This window comes from Ochotona curzoniae, unplaced genomic scaffold (genome assembly GCF_017591425.1).
Source record: "Ochotona curzoniae isolate NIBS_2020 unplaced genomic scaffold, NIBS_Ocur_1.0 scaffold_274, whole genome shotgun sequence".
Lineage (NCBI taxonomy): Eukaryota > Metazoa > Chordata > Mammalia > Lagomorpha > Ochotonidae > Ochotona > Ochotona curzoniae.
The window spans coordinates 4,344,902-4,372,202 of record NW_024467101.1 but is presented as its reverse complement, the minus strand read 5'-3'; the positions used below and the strand labels follow the sequence as shown (position 1 = coordinate 4,372,202).

At 54.9% G+C, this 27,301-nt stretch overlaps 1 protein-coding gene across 2 annotated transcripts; it reads right to left on the bottom strand.

Moving 5' to 3' along the window:
* Positions 1 to 76: 76 nt before the first annotated feature.
* Positions 77 to 26,305, bottom strand: DGCR8 (DGCR8 microprocessor complex subunit). 2 transcript variants are annotated; one of them, XM_041003719.1, is made up of 14 exons: positions 26,219 to 26,305; positions 21,025 to 22,025; positions 20,455 to 20,614; positions 17,258 to 17,400; positions 16,833 to 17,100; positions 16,032 to 16,229; positions 13,988 to 14,089; positions 13,312 to 13,410; positions 11,960 to 12,042; positions 2,598 to 2,698; positions 2,350 to 2,456; positions 1,864 to 1,991; positions 1,151 to 1,264; positions 77 to 643 (listed from the first exon to the last, which is right to left on the bottom strand). In XM_041003719.1, the coding sequence occupies exons 2-14, from the start codon at positions 21,742 to 21,744 to the stop codon at positions 560 to 562; spliced, it is 2,307 nt and encodes a 768-aa protein (XP_040859653.1). In that variant the 5' UTR covers positions 21,745 to 22,025; positions 26,219 to 26,305; the 3' UTR covers positions 77 to 559. The 2 variants fall into 2 exon arrangements, with proteins under 2 accessions (XP_040859653.1, XP_040859654.1); XM_041003720.1 differs by lacking the exon at positions 26,219 to 26,305 and having other exon boundaries at positions 21,025 to 23,008.
* Between the last annotated feature and the right edge of the window lie 996 nt (positions 26,306 to 27,301).

Here is a 27,301-nt window from a genome sequence, read left to right as displayed (position 1 = left end):
TGGCAACATGGGCAGGGAGAGGCCAGGCCAGTGCCCTCCAGACGGCCTGCCTGCCTGTGATCTCTGAGAAGCATTCTGAGGCTAAAACTGCATTTATTTTGGACCACTCGATCTTTCTCAGAGAAAATACAGGAGGGGAGAGGGCCCATGGGCGCCATCTGACTCCGCGGGAGCTCGGGCGCTGTGGGCCAGCCACAGCCGCAGGGCGTGGCCGTCCGCTCTCATTTCATCTGCTGTCCGAGTCTCTTGGGTTGCCAGTGCGCACTACACTAAAACTCATGAAAATGTCCACTAAAAACAGGCAGCGGCGGCGGCACACATAGTAGGTTCTACGGCTACCTAGGAACTGCCGGCTTCCAGGTGCGGCTGCCAGGAGGTGGTCCCGAAATGTCCATCCTCCCTTTGGAGCCCCTCCCGGACAGGGTTGGCTTGTTCCATGCACCAGAGCCCCCAGCTTCTGGCCCAGGCCCTCCAACACTGGCCACAGAGGCGGCGGCGGCTACGGAGGCTGGTAGTCTCGCTGGGAGTATGGCTGGCAGCCCCAGCCCATGCCACCTGCTCACACGTCCACGGTGCACAGGGGCTCGCCACCGGGCTGAGCAGATGCCACAATCGTCATCTTGGGCTTCTTCCGAGTCTCCTCCTGCAACAAAAACAAAGGTTAGCGGTGTCAGCAAGGAGGGTGTGGCCAGAGGCTCAGAAGGTGGATAGGGAGCCTATGGATACCAGGAGCAAGTTGGGCAGGCTAGGCCCAGCGTCTCCCAAGGCCTTTCACCACCATGTGTTCTGCACAATCACACATCACACACAAGGAAAGCAACCCACAACTCCTGCCCTCCACTCTGAGCCAGGCTGGCCAGTCCCGCTAGCTTTAGGCAGACAAGGGCCACATTCACCCAGATAAGTGCAGCCAATGGGACAGCACTGGAGCACCGACACCATGGTCAGCCTGATGGGCCATCTGGGCTGGGTATCCACACTTGACTTCAGAAACCTTCCCTGGAGCCCAACCCTGGCCCCGAGCAGGACTGAGTCAGCTGAGACCCATGCCCCCTGACAAAAGCAGGGATCACACAGCTGAAGTGCCAGTGCAAGGAGGCTCCTGGCAGCAGGCATTTGGGGGGGGGGGGAGTGGGAAGGCAGTGTGTACCCGCTCCTCAGCCAGCCTCTTCATCTCCTCCTGGAGCTTGCTCAGGATATGCAGGTTGGGCTTGTTCTTCTTGGCGTACTGCTGCAGTTCAATCACGCTCTTGTCCGAGGTCTCCTGCGGAGCACAGGCCTTGTTCAGGGCGCTGGCCCCAAGGGCAGACGAGGGGGCAGCCATGCCCAGCCCCGCCTCCTGACCCAGGCAGCCTTCTCTCTCAGCCACAGGTTGAAGCCAGGCTCCACATGGTGAAGGCAAGAGCTTTGACTACATGTCAACTCACTGTCCTGAACTGAGAGTCCCCTTAACTGGCCCGCTAACCCACATGGCTTCCCTCTGGCCATCTTAGAGCTCGCCCTACCTGCAACCCAAACCTCCATTTGTGGGGGTACCAGTTTCACTCCACATTCAGGGTCATCCCCCCAGTGCTTCCCCGCACCCCTTCCATGTTGGCAAAGACAGGACACACAGCAGGTTATCAACCCACTCTGCAGGCCACAACGTGGCACCATGGAGAGGCCCTACTTTCCTTGCTCCCTTGCAACCTCTGGGGTTCCCAACGAGGCACAGGACAGCTGCCCAGGAAAGGTCTAGTTGGGCAGCATCTCCTGCCACCTCTGCAGGCCATGCCCCTCAGCACTCACACTTGGGGAGTGACCCTGGGCACGGCAGAGCTACGGGACAGAAGTGGTGGCAGAGCTGAGGGAGGCGTCAGTCACCTGTTTGACCATCTTGCTGCTTTCACGGCCGTACATGCGCAGTAAGGAGCCCCAGTTCTTGACATGGGGATGCAGCAGCTGGAGGATCTTTTGAGAGGCCAACTGCTTGCCAACTCTCTTGTTCTTGCCTGTCAGAGGAGGGCATACGTGGAGAGGCTGTCCCAGAGGCACCGTGCAGTACCCCACGGCCCAGTACCATGCAAGGTTCATGGCAGTGCCACTCCACCATGCTCTTCCCTCCTCTTCTGCAGCAGCAGCACCCACGGAGGAGTCAGTGCCCTGGGGAGGGGGCTCCAGCCAGCCCACTCAGGAGCACCTCTCTCTGAGGCCTCTCACCCATGGGTTGCCCGTTTCCACCCTCCAGCTGCAGGGGACGGGGACGCCCCCAGTCATGCCTGAGGCCAGGATGGGGCAGCCAACCCACACTGCTGGAGCTCAGGTGCAAGGGGAAAGTGGGGGGAGCAGGGACAGGGGTGGAGTCCTTACACCACCCGCGCACTGTGTGCTTGCCGCACGCCATGACGTATTCGCTCTTCTGGTTTTTACCAGGAACCACCTCAAACTTGATGGATGTGTCACCCATTCCATGGTTTCTTCGAGAGAAAACAGACAAGGCATCATGAGACAGGGAGCAGAGAATGACAACTCGAGGGACAGCTGCTCTGGGAGCACCCGCTGCCCCCTGCTTCTCCACCCTCCCCAGTCCCAGCACAGCCCGGGGGCTCCTGCCCTACCTTTTAAGGCACTCGTGGAGGATTTGATATGGAGACAACAGCCCAGCCTTGCTGGTCAGCTCGTAGACCCGCGAGTCCTCGATACTGATGTGGTTAAAATACTGTAACACCAAGTGGGTACTCCTGAGTCCCAAGCAGGCTGCCCCAGCCCCGACAAGGTCTCTCCTCCTCTGCCCGCCCCTGGGCATACCAGAAGCCCTCACCAGCTGGTTGCCCGCTCATCTGGGCTTCCCAATGTCATTTCCTAACTGCTTCCCAATGTCATTCACTAACAAGGGACAATGAGGCAGAGAGCTGAGGCACACCAGCTTCAGGGAGCTGCCTTGACGAACTGACTGCAGCCAAGCCCGAGACCTTGAAAAAAAATCAAGCTCCCAGGGGCCTGAGACCCAAGGAGACTGTAGCCCAGAAAGGAGGGGGAATGAAGCTCTCTCACCAACCACAGGCAAGGAACCTTCCCTGAGTTAAGACTTCAGACCCAATGATATATTCAAGATCTGAATGGGATGTGGGACAGACTGGACCAGTCCACTGCACATGTGCTGGCAGGCACAGGAACCAGAGCTGGGGGGCCAGTCCAATGTTGGTTATTGGGGGTCACCCTGGTATACATGTGGACCGAGTGTGTGGTGGGCAGGGCAAGGATGGGCTACAGCACCCATTTGGTTTGCAGAAGAAGGAACATAGATTAAACGGATCAACTACTGCAGCAAAGCTTGACGGTAGAATAGAAAGCTTGGGCGAATAGAAACTCTGAGGTGGACTCTGTCAGCCAACGGACCTTGGAAGGATTTCCACATCCTTGGAGCTGTGATATCAACAGCATCTCAGAACTATCGAACTACTTGAGCAGAACCCTTAGAACACGCTCTACAATGGGGACCCTGGGATGACACCAGGAGGCTGTTCCCGATTCCCGGGTATTGAGGCGGCTGGGAGGCTGGGTGTGGTCTTTCCCATTGTAGCCACCCCCTGCCCCAGATACAGGAATACAAAGAAATGTGAAAACAAAGGTCTCACCCACTTTCCCCTGATCCTCAATCCTTCCCACCCTGATCAACTATGTAGACATCATCAAAAACAAAATTTTAAAAAATCAAATCAAAGTGGAGTCACTTGTGCACCAAGTTCCAAGTTACCAAGCAGCTTTCCCCAGGACGGTGAGACAAAAGGGGCCAAAAAGGCCCAAAAAGCCTTGGGACCCTGCTCCCGCATGGGAGACCTGGAAGAAGCTCCTGGTTCCTGGCTCCAGATCAGCTCAGCTCTGCCATTTTGGTCATTTGGGGGAGAGAGTCATCAGATGAAAGATCTTCCTCTCTGTCTCTCCTCTTCTCTGTATATCTGACTTTGCAATAAAATAAATAAATCTTTAAAAAACAAGACCAAATAAAATTCACCCTGAAACACTTTTGGCAGAATAAGGAACCCCCAAAGCTGTCCCTGCATAAACACAATCCTAGCAAGATTCATCACAGCTTTGTTGGCACTCGGGGAAAGTAAACGGTGGCTCGAAACCATCAGAGCAGCGTCCCCGAGTCTTGGTGAGACCAGGGGGCTCGGCTCCGTGGCATTTCACCTTGCCTGACGCCATCCCCTCGGCCCACCTCTGTGGAGGCCTCTGCGGAAGGCAGAACTGGCCCCCAAGGCCCTGACCGTGACTCCCCAGCCCCTTGGTGAAGGCTCTGGCAGTAACAGTGAGCAGTGGTCACTGTCTGACCCTGCAGTGGCCTGGGCTACTGAGAAGCCCACGCGGCTGGAAGAAGAAAGGGGCTGGGAACAATGTCCTCTGGGGACGGAGAGGAGGCCAATCTCCCCACCACCATCTTATAGGTCCAGCTATCAAGGAGGTTAGAGAAAGTTAAAAGACCTGTGAGGAGGCGGCCTGCGCTGGGGAGGGAAAGCCGCAAACAGCAAGTAGCCCCGAGGAAGGCTTCATCTCCTCACAGAACAGAGGGCAAACTCCCTGTCTAGAGAAGCCGAGGAACAACCATTGTAGAGCAACAACGACCACCCGTTGCAGGAGCTTACCGCCAGCCACCGCCAGGCAGCAGGAAGCTATGTCAGCATGAGGGGTTGGCATTAAGTTACATCCCCTATGGGAACCCCAGTGCAAGTCCTGGTACCTGCTCCCCAGTCAGCTTCCTGCTTACTGTGTTCCTGGAAACACAGCAGAAGGCTGCCCAACTGCTTGGCCCCCTGACACCCATGCAGGAGACCAGATGCAGTTTCCGGTTCCTGGCTTGGTCAAACATAACTACTATGGTCTCCCAAAGGAGGGCAGTGGGGGAAGACACCTCTCTTTCCCTCTGTCTCTCTCCACTTCCCTCTTCCCTAATGGGTGTGTCATTATGTCTTTCAAATAAATTGTTTTTTAAAAAATCGGCCTGGTGCAGTAGCCTGCTGGCTTAACTGCTTGCCTTGCACTTGCCGGGACCTCATATGGGTGTTAGTTTATATGCCGGCAGCTCCACTTCCCATCCAGCTCCCTGCTTGTGGCCTGGGAAAGCAGATGAGGAAAGCCCAAAGCCTTGGGACCCTGCATCGATGTGGCAGACCTGGAGGAAGCTCCTGGCTTCAGATTGACTCAGTTCCAGCCATTGTGGCCGCTTCTGAACCAGTGGACAAAAGAGCTTTCCGTCTCTGCTCTCTATAAATCTGACTTTCCATTAAAATAAATAAATCTCTTTTTTTAAGATTTATTTTTATTTGTATTGGAAAGTCAGATATACAGAGAGGAGGAGAGACAGAGAGGAAGATCTTCCATCCGATAATTCACTCCCCAAGTGACTGCAATGGCTGGTGCTACACCATTCTCAGCCAGGTGCCAGGAACTTCCTCCAGGTCTCCCACGAGGGTGCAGGGTCCTAAAGCTTCGGGCAGTCCTTGACTGCTTTCCCAGGCCACAATCAGAGAGTTAGATGGGAAGTGGAGCTGCCGGGATTAGAACCGGCACCCATATGGGATCCCGGCACGTTCAAGGCGAGGACTTTAGCCGCTACACAATGGCGCCGGGTCCAAAGTAAATAAATCTTAAAATTGAATCTATAAATCCAAGAAGCTCAATAGACTTCAACATAAAAAGTAGATACATCTGTGGGAGTTAAGATAAAAATTTTTTTCATTAAAATTGATCAAGAGACATTACATACTTCATCTTCTGTTTAAAGATTTATTTTGATTTGAAAGACAATCATAGAGAAAGATCTTCCATCTGCTGGCTTACTCCCTAAGTGACCACAATGGTCAGGGCTGAGATAATCCAAAACCAGGAGCTAGGAGCCTCTTTGGAGTCTCCCACATGGCACAGGGTCCCAGGAACTTGTGCCATCCCCTTTTGCTTTCCCAGGCCACAAGCAGGGAGCTGGAAGGGAAGTGGAGCACCTGGGACTGCAATCAGAGCCCACAGGGGACACCAGTACCACAGGCAGAGGGTTAGCCTGCTCCAGCACAATTCCAGCCCCAATGGAACTTCCACCAACCTCTGGTTCACTCCCAAAATGTCTACAATGGCCAGAGCTGGGCTGTCAGAGAAGAGTAGGAGCCAGGAGCTTCATCTGGGTCTCCCAGGTGGGTGCAGAAGCCCAGGCACTTGGGCCATCCTCTGCGGCTTTCCCAGGGGCATCAGGGGGAAGCTGGGCGAGAAGCAGAACAGCCAGAACTAGAACTGGATCCCAGGGGGAGGATTAGCTCACTACCCCATGGTGCTGGCTTACAAAGAGAACCTTAGACACAGTACTGATGAACAACTCTTAAAGTCTTACCAGTAAGTTCTCAGCATAAACTGGGGCTAGAAGGCAATGAGATGACCACTCCCCAGGAGCAAGGCAGACCACCCCGCAAGAACTCTGTATCCAGGGAAACTATGTTTCCAACGTGAACAAAAAAACCAAGGCATTCCAGACTGACTGCAGCAGCTGACATCCACACAAAGAACCCAGAGTGCTGCAGAACCACTGACGGTGGTCCAGAGGACAAGGCTCCAACAGGTGGCCAGCTGAGGGTCGGACAGCGCATCCTGTATCGGATAGCCTGACAGGAAAAACTGATCCCCAACTCCAGCTTCGGGCTAACGTGCACCCAGGGAAGCAGCAGTGCGCTGCCAGTGGGGTCCCTCGGCTCAGGGTCCTGACTTGGAATTTGTTTTTAATTTCTAGCTTCAGCCTGACACAGCCTGAGCCATCACATGCATCTGGGAAGGGCAGGAGCAGACAGGAGCATGCTCCTTCTCTACTTCTCAAAACAAGCTACATATATCCTATTTATTTTTACATTTAAAAGTTAAAGTTGGAAGTCAAAGACAAGACAGAGAAGTCTTCCACCCACTGATGGACCCAATGGCTGGGGCTGGGCCAGGCCAAAGCCAGGAGCTTCCTCTGGGTGTCTCACCGGGTGCAGGGGCCCAAGGGCTTGAGGCATCCTCCGCTGCTCTCCCAGGTGACTGGCAGAGGGCTAGATATAAAGCACAACAACCAGGACACCAACCAGCACCCACATGGGATTTTAGCCTTGAAGGCAGCAGCCCTACTTAGTAAGACACAAATCACAGTCCACACTCACATTTTTTTTTTTTAAAGACAGTGATGAGGGGGCAATGTTGTGGCTTAGCTGGTCAAGCTGCCACCTAGGAGCCCTGTATCCTGAATAGGCGCCAGTTCGTGTCCCGGCTGCTCTGAGTCCAGTCCAGCTCCCTACCCATGGAGTGGGAAGAGCAACAGAAGATGGCCCTAGTGCTTGGGCCACTGCCACTCGCGTAGGAGACCCAGGAGCAGCTCCCGGCCCTGCCCGGCCTGGACGTGACAGTTACTCAGAGGGAAACCAGCGATGAAGATCCTTTTGATTTTCAAATAAACAAATCTTTGTTTATTTGCAACACCAGCTTCTCTCCTGACAGAAGGACATCACAGAGTCCTAACTACAAGCATATGTTAATATACACTTGACATGTGCAGATGAAAGCTGAGACAGTAATAGCAAAAGGGATGGACAACTACCGAGCAGCAGAGTTTCTGCAGGCAGCTGACATTATGTTACTCAAATTCCCAGGGCAACTACTAAGATAATACCTACCCAAAAAATACAGTTACAAAGCAAGGGAGTTAAAGATGATACATCAGAAAGAATCAACTTACCACAAAAGACATAATGGATGGGAAGGAGGGACTAAGGAACAACAAAAACAAAGCCTAAGACAAGGAAAACATGCCCAACATCACGCAGGAATTGCACCTCACTGGGGGCCACACTGGCCACCCAACTAAACACTCTGACGGAAAGATTTTAAGAAAGCCAATTAATTACACATTGTCTACAAGAGACACAGGTTGAGAGGAAAAGAAGAATGGCTAGAAGCACTGTCCAAACAGTAGCCAGATTATGCTAAGCTCTCAGTCAAAAAAGGACAACAAAGGATATTTTATAACAAGATCTATCCATCAAGGCAACATAAGTATCACAAACAAATATACTCCTAGCAAGAGCCCCAAAATACAGGAAGCAATAACTATCAGAATTAATTAGAGAAAGAAATAGACTCAACAATAGCAAGAAACTGCACAGTGAGACTTCCTAAAAAAACTAGGCAGGTAGGGCCCGGCACGGTGGCCCAGTGGCTAAAGTCCTGCTCACCTTTAACACACCAGAATCCCAAATGGGAGCCGGTTCTAATCCCAGCTGCTCCACTTCCCATCCAACAACCTGCTTGTAGCCTGGGAGAGCAGAAGAAGTTGATCCAAAGCCTTGGGCCCCTGCAGCCATAAGGGAGACCAGGAAGCAGCTCCTGGCTCCTGGTTTCAGGCCTGAGCAACTCTGGCTATTGCAGCCACTGGGGGAGTGAATCAGTGGGCGGAAGATCTTTTCCTCTGCTCTCCTTCTCTCTGTTTATCTGATCTGCCTTTCCAATAAATATTGGGACCCTGCAACCGCGTGGGAGACCCAAAAGAAGCTCCTGGTTCATGGTTTTGAATCGGTGCAGTTCTGACCATCGTGGTCACCTGGGGAGTGAATCATCAGACAGAAGATCTTCCTCTCTGTCTCTCCTCCTCTCTGTATATCTGACTTTCCAATACAAATTAAAAAACAAATTTTTAAAAAAATATGCAGACGATCAATAAGGAAAGAGAAGGAAGAACAGTGTAAAGCAACATTCCCCAATCAGGGCAGCTATGCACTGTGTCCAGCGGGGAACACTGTGCAGACCACAACAACCAATGTCTTAAGACAAGCAAGAAATCACACATCACATGTCAGTCACAAGGGAATTGGGGCCCAGGGCAGTAGCCTAGTGGCTAAATCCTCACCTTACATTCACCTGGATCCCATATGGGTACCAGTTTGTGTCTCAGCTGCCCCACTTCCCATCCAGCTCCCTGCTTGTGGCCTGGGAAAGCAGTCGAGGACGGCCGAAAGTGTTGGCACCCTGCATCATGTGGGAGACCTATAAGAAGCTTCTGGCTTTGGATCAGCTCAGTTCTGGCTGTTGCAGTCACTTAGGGAGTAAACCAGTAGATGGAAGATCTGTCTCTCCTCTCTGAATATCTGCCTTTCCAAAAAACAAACAAACAAAAAAAAAACAATAAAAATCCTGGCTCCCTGCTTTGGACTGGCCAATCTCCGACTACGTGCCTATTTGGACAGTGAGCCAGCAGATGAAAGATGGCTCTCTTCCACTGTCCCTTATAACTTTGATTTTCAAGTAAAATAAGTTAAATGTTAAAAAAAAAATTTTTGTAAAGTAGAAATAATTGGAATATTGAAAAAAACACAATAAAATGAAAAATTGGCTCTTTGAAAAAAATCAACACTGATAACATTTTAGCTAGACTGAACAAGAAAAAAGACTCACATGGCTAAAATCAATAATACAAGCAAGAACTACAACTTCTTACAGAAACAAAAAAAGATCACAAGGCAGTACTATGAATGAAACATCTTAGATTGAATGGAAAACTTGGGCAGGCTGAGGCAAGCAGCAGCTAGTGTTGTGGGGGCAGCGAGCTAAGCCAGCACCCACACGGCAGCGCCAGCTCCAGGATGGCTGCTCTGCTTCTGCACCAGCTCCCTGCCCGTGGCCAGCGTGGGCGACTGCCTGCACTCCCTTCCACGCGGGAGATGAGGGAGATGCAGAGCTGTGGGTTCCTGTTTTCAGCTTCTCGTATTTCAGGAGTGAACCAGCAGATGGAAGACTGAGACCTCCAGTCCCTCTCCTGCTCTGCCTTTCAAGTACATGAAAATAAACACACATTAAAGAGAAAAAAAAAATAGACTATAACAAGTAAGACTCCATAACTAAATGACTTTAAACAGAAGCCTAGGTTTGCACCCCGGAGAACCACCACGTTGGTTGGGGCGCAGGCAGTTGGGGTTCCCCTCAGGTGTTCGGCCAGCTGTACTGCAGTGTACCAACACGTGGACCTGGGATTGGCAGCCCAGGGGCCTGATGCCAGGGCCTCAGGTGTGCTGCACTGGCAGGGCACCACTCAGCTTGGACAGGGGTTTGAAGCCACAGTCCTTGGGCGGAGGGGGCGGGGGGCGAAGGAGCCCTAATGGCCTCTGGCAGGCCAAGTACTTGACATATTCTAGGTGGCTGCAATCACACTGGGCCATGAGCCTGAGGCCAGGGTCCTGGAAGGGACCCTCACCGATGGTCTCTGGTGTCAAGAAATCTGGACCAGGCCTGGCGTAGTAGCCTAGTGGCTAAAGTCCTCGCCTTGCACACGCTGGGATCCCCTATGGTCGCCGGGTCTAATCCCGGCTGCATCACTTCCCATCCAGCTCCCTGCTTGTGGCCTGGGAAAGCAGTGGAGGACGGCCCAAAGCCTTGGGACCTTGCACCTGCGTGGGAGACCCAGAAGAAGCTCCTGGCTCCTGACTGGCTCAGCTCCAGCCACTGAGGCCATTTGGGGAGTAAACCAGCAGATAGAAGATCTCTCTGTCTCTCCTTCTCTCTATATATCTGACTTTCCAATAAAAATAAATAAATCTTAAAAAAAAAGTCAAGTAAGAAACAGTAATGCAAGTAGGCATTGAATGCCACATTATCAAATTTAACCTTTGGACCTATGACTTTTGGCAAGTGCATTTCTTTTCCAAAGCCCTGTTTGGTATCCGGTTAAATCTGAGGTCCTAGTTTTCAAACACTTTTCTGTTTGAGGTTCTTTTGTTCATAAGGAAATATCACAAGTCTCAAACAACAACAATAATATGCTCTGAAAGGCAAAAAAAAAAAAAGATGAAGAAAAGCCTGGGCCAGAAATTTAACTCACGACCAGCAGAGATGGACGTCTGCCCTGGTGGTCAGAGCAGCACACTGCTCAGGACAGCTGTGTCCCACACTGCATGCCCAGGCTCCACCCCCGACTTAACTTCCTGTCAGAGCAGCAGGTGGCACTCAAGGAGCTGGGTCTGTGTCATACACCTGGGAGATCTAGACCCAGTTCCTAGCTTCAGTCTGCCCAGCCCTGGCTGGTGTGAGCATTTGCAAACATCAGTAGAAGGGAGGTCTCCCTTTCAAACAAAATCATCCTCAGAATAAAAAGCCGCTCCTTTGTAACCTACTCCATACACTGTGCATTGATGAAGCCAGTGCAAGCATATCCCTAAAGCAACACTAGACAAAGACATCAGAAGAAAACAGAACTGCAGACCAACATCCCTCGTAACTCTTGGATCGATGCAAAGCTCCTTAAGAAACCAAACCCAGCAACATATACACATCCAGTGTCAGGATTCATCCCAGGAAAGCAAAGATGGTTTGACATTAAAATACCCACACGGACAAACAAAAAGCCACGGGATCACCACAACAGAGACGGAAGCAGTTAAATCTTAAGTCTTAATAAAACCTCTTAGCAAAGCAAGAATAAAAGAAAACTTGGTCTGTCTGATGAGAAGCTGCCGCTCCGTGAAGGAGGTCGCCACGAGGTACCATGTGGTAGCTGATTCCACTTGCGCAGCATCCAGCATCATTGAGCACACAGGGTCAGACAGAGAGCAGCGCAGTAGTGGCCAGCACCAACTGCAACGGGAAGTGGCTGCTCTCAGGCATGGGGGTGTGGGGCTTTTCTGGGGGTGACAAAAATTTCCTCAAAGGAACGAGCAGCCATGGCTTGACCACTGTGAATATATAAAAATCCAGTGTGTATAATCTCAAAAGGTTGGACACCTTGGTGGACCAACAAACCTCAATACCATGGGTCCACGTCCTGGCATTCTCCAGCGGCACTCAGACACACCTGCTGTTCACTCTACCCCAAGGCGCGTTCCCACCAACCTAGGTGTGGCACAACACAGGGCTGAATCGCCCAGCAGAGTGCCCAGCAGCAGGTGCCAGCACAGCCTGTGGGTGGTCACAGCCCCCCACTCACCTCCAGCTCCTCACTGTCTTTGGGCTTCTCCTCGGAGGTCTGTTTAACGAAGTCAGGGATGAGGATTTCCAGTGTGGCTCGGGCTGTGGAGAAAAAAGTAGCCTGAGGGTGAGGGCACAGGCGTCGCCTTCCACCCCACGGCTCAGCAGCAGCTCTCGGAAGAAGGCGGGTGGGCAAGCTGCAGGAAGCCCCCTGCACCCCACTGGCCCTTGCAACAGGCTTGGGTCTGTCCTATAGGAAGGTCTTTGGTGATGTATGGGGCAACAGCACAGTAGGACTTGGTTCCAGGAGTGCAGCAGACAGCAGGCTACTACTGCAAGGCTCCAGACCCAGGGGTGGGGGGGCCAGCATCTGCGGGGCCCAGCAGGCAGACAGCACCTGAGCACACAGGCTGTCACTGACCCGGTGACGAGGGGCTCACAGCTCAGGCTACCCCTGAAGAGGAGGCAGATTCCCGCACACCAAGATGGCAACGGGGAGGGAAGCGACCCCGCAGAGGGGAGCCATGGCACAGCCATGCTGAAGATGTCACCACCCCACACTAAGCCCCACTGGCAGTCAATGGGCTGAGCTCAAGTCTTCTAGGCAGAATCTCCCCCAAAACAGAGACGGGGCTCTTCCTGGTGCCTGCAGCAGGTCTACGAGCCCAGACCAGCCGTGCAGAAGGAAGGATGGGGGTGAGCATGACACGGACAGGTCTCTGATAGTCCTCAGCATGCATCATTCAGACAGCAACGGTTTCCCAGGAACAGAAAACCCCCTGCCTGCCCTAGGACCCAGCAAGACCAAGCAGGGCAGACAGTTCTGGAAGATAACATACCAAGAGGAGAAAACCCCAAGGATGGAGCTGAGGGTGCAGGGGCCTGGGGGACTCTCAGAGCAGCACAACAGTGTGCTCCACCCTCAGAGGACACAAGGTTCTAGAGAGAGGAGACTGGCTGCTCACAGGGCTGGGCTGGGAAGCAGAAGCCGAGGGCGTGGACCAGAACACATCGGCTGGCTGCGTGGAGCACCACGAGTGCGGGGAGGGCCACGTGCAGAGGGGTCAACCACTTGGGAAGGCATGAGCCCACACACGGGTCAGGTGCAGCTGCACCTGCCGGCTCCAACATGTGCAAGGACACACATGAGACACTGGTCTCACTGTCACCCAGCGTGCATGTCACTCAGCGTGCATGTCACTCCACTGGAGTCTTTGCCAGTGACAATGTAATTTGAAAAGTCAAAGTAGGTAAAGACATCAAGACAGATGTGGGGCATCCCCACCCCACCCTGCCCCAGGCAGCTGGGGCTGCAGCTTGGCTCCCCCAAACCAAGGGACAGGGCTCTTGTCCTCTGGGCAGGCGCTTTACCAGCTTTATTCTTTGCAAGTTTCTTGCTGCTTGCAGTTCCAGAACCGTAAGTCACACCATCAATGGTCACTGAGGCACCAAAAGGCTCACTTGGGTTCTCTTAAAAGCAAAATGACTTGTTTAAAACATGCTTGCCAAGGCACAGTCGTGAACCCGCACACACACTCACACACTCTGGTCACCCGGCAGCCGCCCCGGGGGCAGCAAGTGTATGCACACTTGCAGGGTCCTGAGGCAGGGAGAGGTGTTCAGGGCACAGAGGGGGATGCTGGGACAAACTAGGGACCTGGGACACACGGAGTTGCCTGCAACGAGCCTGAGACCCCTCACAGAAGACCAGGCCCTACAAGCAAGAGCAGGCCGAGGCAGTTCCTCCCCGAGCATGACTGTGAGAACACAGTGGGGCGACCTTCCTCTCAGGACCACTCCTAGCCACCTGGAGTCATTAGCCAGCAGGAGGCAACAAGACCAGGGCAGGAAAGCTGAGGCGCTCACCTCCCCTCGGGTGCAGCTGTCAGCAACATGCTTGCCTCGAGCCTTTGTTTGCACCTCCAGCTAGGGGGTTAAAGGTTTGGGAGGGGGGCTCCTAGTAAGCTTCTGCCTCCCCTCACCCTCCCCCCAGATGCCAGCACCCTAGGGAGCTCTTCAGGGCTACAGCAGGGAGGGTCACACTTACCACATTCAAAGAAATTGTACACCGGGCGGACCTTGAGTACACGCTGCATATACTCGTGCAGGATGCACACTTCCGACTTCCCATTGGGGTTGATGACAAACTCTGTGACAACAAAGACCCCGCCCCCCCACAGCAATGGAGGGGGCTGTGATGGGCCAGCAAGTGCCCACCTGGTGATGGAGGGGCTAGGGGCTGTAGGAGCTGCGGTGAAACACGAGTTCATTCACCAAATACACCCTCCCATCCCGCGCAAAGAGGGGGCGGGCAAGGGCTGAGCAGTGAGGGTACCACTCCCCACACTGGGGCACCTGGGTTCCTTTCCCAGCGCTGGCTGCTCACGCAAGATCTGGGAGGAAGTGATGATAACTAAAGTACACGGGTCCCTACTGCCCGTGTAAGAGACCTGGACAAAGTTCCTGGCTCCCGGCTTAGGCACGCCGTACCAGCTGTCGTAGCCATGTTGGAGTGAACCAGGAGATGAGAGCACTGACTCTGGGATAAAGAAAATAACACTAACAGCAGAAGCAGGCTGCTGACACGAGCTGTCCGAGGGACTCACAAGGGACCACCTCTGCAGCACTGCAACTCAGGCTGCCTCCTGCAGTGCCAGCATCCCATATGGGTGCTTGTTGGAGTCCTGGCTGCTCCACTTACAATTCCCCCCCCCCCCCCCCGCTTGCTGATGTAGTCAAACAGCAGGGAACGCCCCCTCCCCTTACTGCTTCCTCCCCTTTCTGCCCCCTGGGGACACAAAGAAAAAAAATGGAAACGTTTGTCCCACCTTTCTCCATACCTCATCCCTTCCCACTGTAGTCAGAGGTCCACATGGGCATGTATCCCGCTCAACCACGTAAATATTAAAAATTTTAAAAATAAAAACAAAACAAAAAAGTCCAGCTCCCTTTTCTGTTTTTGATGATGCTTACTTGGTTAAAGAGGGATGGATGTCCCTGTGCATGACTGACTAGGGTGGGAAGGGTCTAGGAATGGAGGAAAAGTGGATAAGACCATTGTTTCTGTATTTCTTTTCTTTCTGTATCTGGAGGGAGGGAGAAGACAAGAGGGCTGCTACCAGCTGCCAGACGGCACCAGTACCCAGGGACATCATCCTAGGGGTCCCCAGTGTGGCCAGCTCTCTTCTAACATGCTTGGCAAAGCACTGGAGGCTGGCCCAAGGGATTGGGCCTTTGTCCCCAGCTGGAAGCTCTTGTCTCCTGGCTTCAGCCTGCTCCAGCCCCAGCCACAGTGGCTGTTTTAGGAGTGAACCAGCAGATAAAGATCTCTCTATATAAATATTTCAAATAAATAAAACACATTTTAAAAAAAGTTGTGTGGGGCCTGGTGTAGTAGCCTGGCAGCTAAAGTCCTCGCCTTGCATGCACTGGGATCCCATATAGGTGCCAGTTTTAATCCTGGCGGCTCCACTTCCCATCCAACTCCCTGCCTGTGGCCTGGAAAGGCAGTAGAGGACAGCCCAAAGCCTTAGGACCCTGCATCAACATGGGAGACCCAGAGGAAGCTCCTGGCTGCTGGCTCCTGACATGGTCAGCTCTGGCCATTGCAGCCACTTGGGGAATGAAACAGTGGACGGAGGATCTTTTTCTGTCTCTCCTCTTCTCTGTATTTCTGACTTTCCAATAAAAATAAACAAATCTTTTTTTTTTAAAGATTTATTTATTTATTGGAAAGTCAGATATACCAAGAGGAGGAGAGACAGAGAGGAAGATCTTCCGTCCGATGATTCACTCCCCAAGTGAGCGCAACGGCTGATGCTATGCCGATCCAAAGCCGGGAACCAGGAACTTCTTCCGGGTCTCCCACGCGGGTGCAGGGTCCCAAAGCTTTGGGCTGTCCTCGACTGCCCTCCCAGGCCACAAGCAGGGAGCTGGATGGGAAGCGGGGGCCGCTGGGACTAGAACCGGCGCCCATATGGGATCCCGGAAGTTCAAGGCGAGGACTTTAGCCGCTAGACCACGCCGCCGGGCCCAACAAATCTTAAAAACAACAACAACAAAAGCTGCGTGTTGGGGGAGAGTGGACTCACCTTTCTTGGTGGGTGCGTCCTGCACTGACAAAGTGATGAGCTTCTGATTGGCCGGCAGGATGGGACGCTCGGACTCCGCCTGCTTCCGCTTCATCTCACGGTTGAACTGCCGCCGCTCGGCCCAGGTCCGGAACTTTTTCACAGTGACTTGCTCAAAGTCAAAACGCTTCTCCAGGTAGTTCCGAAATTCCTCCAGATCTGTTGGGATTGGCCAGGGAGCTCAATGCTTTGGGGGCGGGGGGGGGGGGTCCTGCGGCCCAGAAATGTTTACTCTCTCAGTTCAAGCTCTTCTAACAGAAGCATTTTTGGTGCCTTTTTGCTTCACTTGGAGCAAGAACAAGAACACACACACACCCCTACCTCCTGGAGCTCCCTGCCCCAGGGCCTTGGCACATCCCTGTTCCCACCACACACAACTCTGTCAGAGACCAGAACCAAACAGACGCCCCGAGAAGGGGAGTCAAACCCCCAGCCCTGAGGTGGAACCCAGATTTGGACAGACAGTACTGAGCTGACAGAGCAGGTAGGGAGAATGAGAGACCACTGCGCCTTCAGAGAGCCAGCTGCAGGGCTGAGATGGGAACTGTCTAAGGAGAGGTGCATTTCGTCAGTAGCGAGCCTCTCAGAGCCCATCGGGACAAGCAGGACACAGCACCCGGCACCAGCTCTCAAACAGCCCAAGAGCACTAGGGCCACTGCCAGCATCATGCGCAGGGCAGCACATCCGGGCGGGCCTGGGACCCACAGAGACACCCCAGGACCACAGGAGAAAAGGAGATGGGCAGGCTCTCAGGAACTCACCCACCGACTCATCCTTGCACACTTCCACCTTGGCCTTCACCTGCCCGAGCGCCCCGGGCGCTGCCTCGGCCCCCAGGCCATCTTTTTCATCCTGGGGCCCCGAGTCGGGCTCTTCCGGTGCAAACTCAAGCTCTGCGGATCGGCTCAGGGGTTTGGTGGGGGACACCTCCCCACTGGGGCTGCGCTCCTGGCTCTGCTCTTGCTCCTCGTTGTCCTTCATCTTCTTGTAGTGAAGGCAAGGGATGCTACTCAGAGGAGGGTCGTGTTTCTGTGGACAGTGATATGGCGCCATGAATGACAGAAGCCGACCCCATGGGCCTGGCACTGCGGTGCCTTCCACTGGCCTCTGTGTGCACTCGGGATAGGCGCCTAGGTCTCAGTCTGAGAACTTACAAGCCTAAATGCATGATTCATGTCTCCCCTACCCGTATGCTTCCCGTTCCCAAGAAGTACGGCCTGGACCAGGTGACCACCCGGGACTCGCGGTGCAGGTACACGGGCACGCCGGAGTTGTGGAATGTCATGATCCAGCCATCAGGGAGCGGCTCTGTGGGTGGGCGGCCACGACCTGCGGGAAAGGTGAGGACATCCCACGATCAGCTTGCACACACACACACACACACACACTCACACACACACACGGGGCAGCAGGTCAAACATGGCTTAGGGAGTCCCTGCCCCCTATCAGAGTGCCTAGGGGACACAAGACCAGCTCTTGTGTGTTCTCAGGAGAAGATGGCCTGGTCCTAGTGCTCAGACCCTGCCACCCATGGAGGAGACAAATGCAGTTCTGGATTCCTGGCTTTGTCACGGCCATTTAGGAACTGAACCAAGAGATGGGAGATCTTTCTTTCTTTTTTTTTTTTTTAAAGATTTACTTTTTTATTGGAAAGGCAGATATACAGAGAGGAGGAGAGACAGAGAAAAAGATCTTCCTTCTGATGCTTCACTCCCCAAGTGACTGCAATGGCCGGAGCTGAGCCAATCCGAAGTCAGGAGCCAGGAGCTCTTCCTGGTCTCCCACGCGGGTGCAGGGTCCCAAGGCTTTGGGCCGACCTCCACTGCTTTCCCAGGCCACAAGCAGGAAGCTGGATGGGAAGTGGAACATCCAGAACACAAACTGGCAACCATATGGGATCCCAGCACGTGTAAGGTGAGAATTTAGCCACTGAGTCATTGTCCTGGACCCTCAGTAAACTTTTAAAACGAATCTTAAAACAAAAACACTCAACATTGACTCCCACATTGCCTCCATGCATGGCTCTGCTCTGCGTCTATATGCTTATTTTCCTGGGTCTCCCCAGAATCTACATCCCTGCCCACTTTGCTCCCCACTGCGTGTACTGCAGGCCCGGGACAGCACGTGGTGTGAGGTGGGAATGCCTGAATAAAGCAGTCACAGCCTCAGCTCCCGCCTGCCCCCACATCTGCCAAGCACCACAGTCAGGATCAGGGGCCCCGCGGGCCGGATGAGCTCTTGGAACACAGCGCATGTCTGCTGGCCACTGCCTCAGCCTGTATTGCTTATCTTATTTTTTAAAAAAGATTTATTTTTATTTACTGGAAAGTCAGATCTACAGAGAGAAGGCAAGACAGACAGAAAGATCCTCCACTCCCCAACTGGCCACAACGGCCAGAGAGCTATGCCAGTCCAAAGCCAGGAGCCAGAGGCTTCCTCCAGGTCTCCCACGTGGGAACAGGGTCCCAAGGCTTTGGGCCGTCCTCAACTGCTTTCCCAGGCCACGAGTAGGGAGCTGGATGGGAAGTGGAGCAGCCAGGATACAAACCAGAGACCATATGGGATCCTGGCAAGGCGAGGACTTAGCCACTAGGCTATCGTGCTGGGCCCTCAAGCATGTTCGTAATGGAGCCGCAGGTTCTCCCCAGCACACGCACCAAGCTAACAGATGTAGGTCAGCTGTAAGGCACTGTTTCCACTGTTCCTTGTTTTGCTACAGGGGGTCGAGAGGAAAAGGTATTTAATCATTACTGAGTTGACACCTGCCATTCAAAGACCTGATTGAAATAAGATTTAGCTAAAATTCTTCTCATAGGTATTGGGAATAATTAAGTAACAAAGGGGGGGGGGAGCCCATAAAAGATGAAAAAGGTGTCAGGCATTCAGAGCTGGTTCCTCACCCAGCAGTCCCCCACCTCTGCACGCCTGCACACAGCCATCATCAGCCGGCACTCCTGGAGGAAGCAGGGCAGGCTAGGCGTGCACACACACACGGGGCCCTCTCTCTATGGCCTATGCCACTCTGCGCTGTCAGGAGAGAAAGCTAACAGAGGGGCTGAAGTCGTGCAGCGTACGAAGCTGCTGTATGCAGTGCCAGCGTCCCACACTGGAGTGCCCGTTTAAGTCCCAGCTACATCACTTTCAATCCAGCTTCCTGCAAAGGCTCCTGGGAAAGCAGCAGTTGATGGCCCTAGTGCCCAAGCACCTGCCACCGTGTGGAAGGCCTGGTGGGAACTCCTGGCTGCTGGCTTCGGCCTGGCTGAGCCTGGGCTACTGTGGCCATTTGCAGAGGAACCAGAGATGCAAGGTCTGTCTCTCCCTCTCAATCTGCTGTTTTACCTTTGGAATAAAGTAAATGACTCTTTTGCTTTTTATTTTTTAAAGACAAAAAAAAAAAAAAAAAAAAAGAAAAGCTAATAGAACACAGTGCCACACAACATGGGACCACGGCAGGCACGGGCTGCTCCTCAGTGAAGGGGGTGGCCACTGGTTCACCTGGCTTGCCTGTGCTGCAGGACGAGGCTCTGCTGTGGCTGGGGCCAGCCAGGTACGCTGCACTGACATGGCTGACCTGCTAAGAGTGAGACTGTCCAAACTGCAGGAAGAGGCCCTGAGGTGCTGCCACAGACCCAGGCATCAGCCACTGCCCAACCCTGTAACCCTCTGCTGACCTGTGCCCTTGAGGCTGGAGGGCAGCACTTGGGTATCACCAACCCCATCCTTTCCTCCCCACTCGTCCTGCTGCCTTACTTCCGCAGCTCACCCTCAGCCTTGGAGCTCCCATCTTTGTGCCTGGGACCCATGTATCTCCTCAGCCCTCTACTGAGCCCACCCGTGCCACCACAATGCTCCGACCACAATGCTGTCCCGATTGCTCTCCCCACGGGGCCTAAACCTACCATACCTGTTCCTGCCCATAGAGCCAGCTTCCATCCGGAGCCACCTAAAGCATACTCACCACACTGAGGCTCCAGGAACACTGCTTTCCGAAATTAAAATAAGGGCCAGGTTTGCTTTGCATCTAGTGGCTTACTGTAATACCAGGCAGAGGCAGCACTGGGACCACGGCCGCCAAGCTCCCCTCTCTGGTCTCAGTCCCTCACATCCCGACTGCTGCTCAGGCTCTCTCCTGGCACACACCAGCATCCTCCCCTCAGGGTCCATTCCTGACAGTCCCTCCCCAACACCCCTGCACAGTGCCCTCTGCTCCATGCTGTGCACACCCTCTCCAGGTCAGCCCCTGAGCTGCACGCCCCGTGCCCTGCTGCTCTCCCCTCAGCACACACACACCTATGCCTCTACCGTGACAGCTGTCCACTCTGGCTGAGGAGAGGCTGCCCTCCCATGGTCCTGCGCACTGGCATGACTTCCTGACCCACTTACTTTTGAGCACTGTCTTTATCTTGGTCATCATCGGCTGCACGCTTGTCTCGCCATCGGACGCATGGTCACTGTCCCCTGCGTACTTCTCGTCCAGCCGCCTCTTCTTGGGAGCACTGAGGCCTTCCTCCAGTAGGGCATCCACATCGTTGTCAAAGTCATCCTACAAAACACAGCGTTCAGACCCCACTGACCCAGTACTCACGCTCCGGCACCACGGCAAGCTTGGCAGCATCAGGGAAACCATAGTCAGAAAAGGGGAGACCCCCACAACAAGGGGGGCCCCAGCTGTGCTCTTAGGACACATGACCATCTGATAACAAACAGTAGCAGACCAGCAGGCCAGCCCACCCCGCCAAGGTGCTGGTAGTGGGGAGCATCAGGGGTGCCAGCAGCACAGACCAGCCACGCTCAGGTTGGGCAGGGGCACCCCAGGCTCTTCACAGCCAGGGCTCCCTTGGGGAGCTCTGCTGGGTTTTCAACTTCCCCATATTCCCCAATGCTGCCATCCGCCCCCCCCTTCCTTCTGAGGTTTTGCCTCAGAGCCCTCTGAGGGAGGGGCCACCAACATACCTCGTAGGAGAAGTTCAAGGCCTCTTCGTCGGCTCTGTCTCTCTGAACGATCGCTTTGGCCGTGAACCCGCCTGCTCCTTCTTCATCTAGCTCCAAATTGTCAGTAAAATCTTCTAACTCATCGAGCACTGCGTACTCCACTCTCTTTTCCTGCTCCAGCTCACTCTCCTCATCCTTCTTATCCGCGCTCTCACCCCCCAGGCCTACCCCGTTCCCGACGCCCCCGCCAAAGGCACAAGCATGCACGTGTCCACGGACGGGACTAAGGAGTGGGCCGCACTCGGCCCGAGCGTCGCGCTCCACTCCCGTGTACAGCACCTTCCTGTCCTGACTCCTGCAGCTCTCGGTAAAGCTCACGCTAATCTTTACATCCTTAAGCAACTTAAGGTCAGGGGAGAACTTGCGGCCCGCAGGTGCGTGCCGGGCGGTGCGCGGGCTGCGGCCACTGCAGTGCGGGTCTATGAGGAGGCGGCCCTTAGAGAAGGATCCTTTGCAGAGAAGTGACGCTCCGTGGAAGTTGAATGGGTCCTCAGCAGGGGGTTCGGACTGTCCATCACCACCAGAGCCAACGTCCATTACCTCTGCATCACTGGACGTTTGCAGGGGAGGTGGTGGAGACTGTTCACGGGGCGGCGCCAGGAAGGGGCAAGCTCGGTTCTCCGTCACCGCTTCTCCTGCGGCCTCACGCGCGAGCGGAGAGGCGCTCTCACACGTCTCCATAGTAAAAGCGCTTAAGACTACTTTAAGAGACCAGAGTTCTAAAACACCTCACATATATCTCCTACAGCTAACATGCACGAGTCCGTCGACACCCGGGGCCGTCCTGGCCGCGTTGCGCACGCTGGCGGTTTAGTCAAGCTGGCCACATTGCTCTTTTCATTAATGTAGACAGCTTTTAGAACCACTGCCTCAATTATTGGAAATCACAATGCACTCAGCTTAAATGACTGACGACTAAGCGACTCGGTCTTCATGCCAAAGTGGCACCTCTCTTCTTCCACCTGCAAAGAAATTTAAAAATACCGTCACGAAATGACAGGCGCCTTGCGCCTCCCTGACACCAAGTGAAGCACCAGGCGCTGCTCACTGTATGAGGAGCTTAAAATAGCTCTCCCTGGTAGAAACTCGCAGGCATAGGAACATGCTAACTTCTCTTGCCTTCTTCAGAGGCTAAATTGTAATTTGCACCTGAAGCTAAATATATTAATTCCCCACATTCTTAGTTCAAACAAGCAAAAAGAGCATAATTCTAAAGCTGAACAGAGATTAAAAAAATAATAATTTATGCTGACCTTCGGGGCAGCACCCCCTGACTCAGCGTGCGACCTGAGCCCGCATGGGGTGGAGGGGCCGCCCTTTCTTTCGGGAACAGCTGTCATGTAGGGGCTCCCTCTGGCCATCAGGGTCATCAATCCACTCACCTGCGAGGGCTGGGTCAGAGGACACGCGCGAGACCCTCAGGCACTAGGGGGTCTCAGAGCATGGCCAGGCACGGCCACCCCGGGACCCCAGCGCGGCACGTGGACGGGGCAGTGATGCAACGGCCGAGGTCGCCAGAGGTGGAGGCACAGTTCTGTTCCCAGGAGAGGAGAGGGGCAGGTGGCTGTGGGGGAAGGGAGCCTGCAGGGGTAGGGGGCAGGGAGTGGGGTGGGGGGGATGTTTAGACGGAACCAAGGCACAGAGGGTCCCACTTGAAACAGCAGCCTGCTGGTGGTACCAGGTCAGGCATGGGGATCACAGCATGAGAGGGAGCCCTGCAGGTGCAAAGAATGGCATCATGGGACCCAACAGCAGTGCAAAGAAGGAGCTGGAGGCCACCAAACTCCTGCTGGGAGGGACACGGACATTCCAACACCCAGCCAGAACGGAGGGGGAAGGACCACCCCCCTTAAGAAACTTCACTAGAGAGGACGCATAAAAAAAGGGGGTGGGACAAGGTGGAGGTGGGGCAGGAAGGAGGGTGGTCGTCAGACCAGGAGCACATGCAGGCGCACGCCCACACACGCATGCTCACCAACACACACATGCACATGCCATGAGCACCGGTGTAGATGCACGTGCACGCCACACCCACGTGGGACAGCTTCCTCAGCGGCGGTAGCAGCGGCGGCGCGGACCAACGCACACCCCGCAAAACCCCGGGAAGAACAGGAGGCAGCAGCCGTCGCTCGCTGAATGAGTTTACGGTGAGGGGACGGCCGCGGCGCTTGCACTTGGAGGGCACACAACACGAGAGGCAGATCCCCGCTTTGGTTTACTTAATTCACTCAACCACCATCCACTAACTGCGCCCTCGCAGTGAGGCAGGGCCACTCCCCTCCCCCACTGGCCAGGACACAGCTGGAAGGGCGCTGTGCCACACTGTCACTCTACTTCCCCCCCACCCCCCGCCAAGGGGTGGCAATCACAGGTGCCCGGGATGGAGGGAAGACAGAGCAGCAGGGGCGGAGGAGGCTCAGCCAGGCTAGCCCCGAGGGCCACAGGGCAGAGCCAAGCCAGTCTTCTGCAAATGAGAGGGGTCACTTCCAAAGATAGGCAGCTCAGCACCCCCACACCCCCATACACCAATGACAAAGGCAACCCAAACCCCCTGAGACCTTGGTAAGCCCCTCAGTGATTTGGGAATAGAAAAAAAAAAGTGACAAAGGAGGTGGAGGGACTGGAGATAAACCAGAGAAGCAGCCAGTGCAGAAGCATGAAGCAACAAGGGCAACAAAGATGGCTCCAGGGGGCAGCAGGGTGTGCTGCCTGGGGCTGTGAGACAGCTAACACCCCTGCCCCACCCAGCTCCCAAGGAAGCAGGAGGAATGCAAGGGCAGCGTAGGCATGGTGAAGCACGGCAGAGAAGGGCTGAGGAAGGGGAGGTGGCTCTCAAAGGGGGCCCAGAGGCCGCCCCCCACAGGTGGGGGACTGGGAGCTGGGGCAGCAGTACTGCAGGGACAGGAGACATTCCAAGGGACAACAAGAGGACAAGTTAAGGCCCTGGGACAGCAGCATGCTGTGGCCCGGCACTGGTGAGCATGGCTTGGGAGTCTCCACCTGAGAGACAGGCCAGAGAACAAAGGACAGCATCCCACGGCCCCCATATCTGAACTCCTAGCAGCTCTCACACAAAAGGCCACACAGCTAACTAGGAAGGGGCCGAGCTGCCTCACCACCCCAGGCTGGCTGGCCTTTAGGTCTGTCCAGCCACAGATGTTCACAAAGGGACGTCACAAAGTTTGCAGAAAAGCAGAGGTTAAGTCTGGGGCAGGAGCAGTGGCTAAGGACCTTCCCAGTCCCCAACCCTGACAAGGGATTAGGGTTTGGGGGTTCCTGGTTCCTGCAGATGCACCAACTGGGAAACAACAGTAGCAGGGTTTCTGACACTCAGACCAAATACCCATCTCCTGGCCCCAGCCTGAGGTGCTGCAGAGAACCAGCAGGGACAAGCTCTGTCTCCCTCCCTCTCAAGTAAATTTTTAAAGCAGTATCTGGCCTAGCGGTTGGACAAACATGTCCCAAAGCAAAGTAGCTGGGCTGCTGCCCATCTCCAGCTCCTGGTCCCAGTTTCCCAATTACATGGATCCCGGAAGGCAGCAATGGGAGTCCATGTGGCTGGGTTTCTACACTGATGGGGGAGGGCCGGCATGTGCTCCCAGCTGCAGCCGGGCCAGATACGCAGCCATCACAGATACACAGCTGGGGAGTAAACCAAACAGGTGGGGTTTCTCTCCCTTCTCCAATGCATCTTTTTTTAAAAAATTTCAAAATAGAGACTTTTGCAGTCCATTCACAGTTTCTCACTTTCCACCAATTTTTTTTGTTTGTTTGTTTTTAAGCTCCTACATATGCAGACATTGCAAAATCTGGGGAAGGGATTAAGAGACTCATCTTTTGATTCCATTGTCTACAACCCCCTCACGAAGTACCCTGGTACATTCACATGGCATAAAGCGTCACTTTGCGTAGTGAAAAAAACACTCAGCAACAACCAAGGGAGAGGGTAGGGCTGAAGGCGGGAGGCGAGAAGACTAGGGGCCTAACGCTACAGGAAGGGACAAGTGAAGGCGCGAGGAACAGGGAGCAGAAACACATCTAGGTGTGGGAGAGGCCATGGCGGACAGGGCAGCTCAACTTTCCAAGTCACAAGAGGCTGCAGCTCAACCGGGAGCCAGGCCAAAGAAGGGAACAGACACCCAGGAAAGCTGTGGCTAAAGCCAGGAGGCCGGAAGAGACCACGCAACAGGGGAGCTCACATTCCCAAATCCAAGGTCGCCTTGCCACAGACTAAGAAGGGAAAGCACTCCCCGCAGTGCCCCGCCACGTCAGGCTCAAGCAAAAAGGGGGCTCGCAGGCCCTTCGGCGAGGTGGAGGATGCACCCTAAGCTCCCCTGGCCCCTGGCTCAAACCACCGCTGGCTGGGCTGCCAACAAAGCTCACGTGCCAGGGCCCATGGCCGCAGCTAGCTGCCTCGGGGTCATCTCCCAGCCGCAGTTATGACCTCATCCTCCACCTTTGTCGCTCTCGGCCTGCGGTCCTGAGAGCCGACATGGAGTCTAAAAGAGGGGAGAGAGGGCTCGGCTTCTTTCCAAGAGGGGTGGGCGCTGGCTGCCGGGCAGCCAGGAAATAAGGTCCGTGCATGCATGCATGCAAACATGGCAAATCGGGCTCTCCTACCAGGAGCCACCCCGGGTGACCCGGGACAGGGCCAGCCCATCAACAGGTTGCCGCGTTTCATCCATCTCTACCACGCTCCCCGTTAACGCTAAAACCACAATCCCCAATGCCGACGGGACAACTCAGAATACACGAGCATTCGAACCGATGGAAAACATAAAAAATCTCCCACGATTAACCGGATTTCCAAACTGTATCAAAACAAAGCAAGGCAGGCTCCAGGACAAGCGCGGGCCCTGTCCACACCTTTCCCGCCTTTGGGCCCAGCGAGCAAGGGGCTCTCCCAAGCCGGAGGCCCGGCCCCCGGAGGGCCCTGCGCTGCTTGCGGCCATGTTGCCTCACAAAGGCCGGGGCTCCGCGTGGCCCGGCCCGGCCCGCGTCTCCACCCCGCGCCCCGCCCGCAAGCCCGGGCCCCGGCCCCGGCCCCGGGCCTCGGCCTCGGCCGGCAGGGACGGAGCGAAGGGCGCGCCCTGACACAGGCCGCCGCGCCGGCCCCCTCCCCGCCCGCGGGGCGCCCCTCGCGCCCCGCACCTACCTGCGGTGATCGAGGCTCGCCCGCCGCCCGGCCACAGCGGCGAGACCCTCACCGCACGGCCACCGCCGCCATCTAAGAGAAAAAGGCCGCCCAGGCTCTCCCCGATCGGCGGGAGCCTCCAGACGCGCCGGGCGAGCGGAGGGCGGGCCTTGGAGGCGCGCGGCCAATCCCTGTGCGCCGCCGCCCCGCACTCGGAGCGGAGCCGCGCGGGTCCGCCAATCGGCGGCGCGGGACGCGCGGGGGCGGGACCTGGCGCTGAGGCTGAGGCCGACGCGGAGGCCCCGCGAACGGTTGCCCTCAAGCAGAGCCAAGCTACTGCTAAGTACGGCGGGTGCGGCGGGCGCAGCGACTGAGGAGTCTCCTCTGGCGTGAAGGACACCTAGGGGGCCGCGCATATGTGGCCACGCCATTAAAAAAACCTAGTAAGGCGTCAGTGCCTTGTCTTAGTACGCTAGGCCTCTGATTGAGGTGCCGACCTCCCATAGTGGCGCCGGTTCGTGTCCCGGCTGTTCCACTTCCCATCTAACTGTCTGCTTATGGCTTGAGAAAGCCCACAGGGCATGGGCTCTGGTGCTTAGACCCTTGCATCCATGTGGGAGACCTGGAACAATCTCCAGGCTTTGTCCTGGCTGAGCCTGGACCATTTGCACCCTTTGGGGGAGGGTACATCCTTCCTCTGTAACTCCTGGCCTTCAAATTTTAAAAATATGCATTTTTTTTTTTTAATGAAACAAGCCAGGCCTGGCACAGTAGACTAGTGGTTAAAGTTCTCGCTTTGCATGCACCAGGATCCCATATGAGCACCAGTTCTAATCACAGCAGGCCCACTTCCCATCTAGCTTCCTGATCGTGGCCTGTGAAAGCAGCCAAGGACAGCCAAAAGCCTTGGGACCCTGCACCCAGATGAGAGACCCCGAAGAGGCTCCAAACTGGCTTCAGATCAGATCAGCTCAGCTCTGGCCAGTCATGGCCACTTGAGGAGTAAATCATCGGAAGGGGTTCCTCTCTGTCTCTCCTCATTTCTGTATTTGTAATAAAAGAAAATTTAATGAAACAAGCCTCAGAAACAAGTTCATAGCCTTA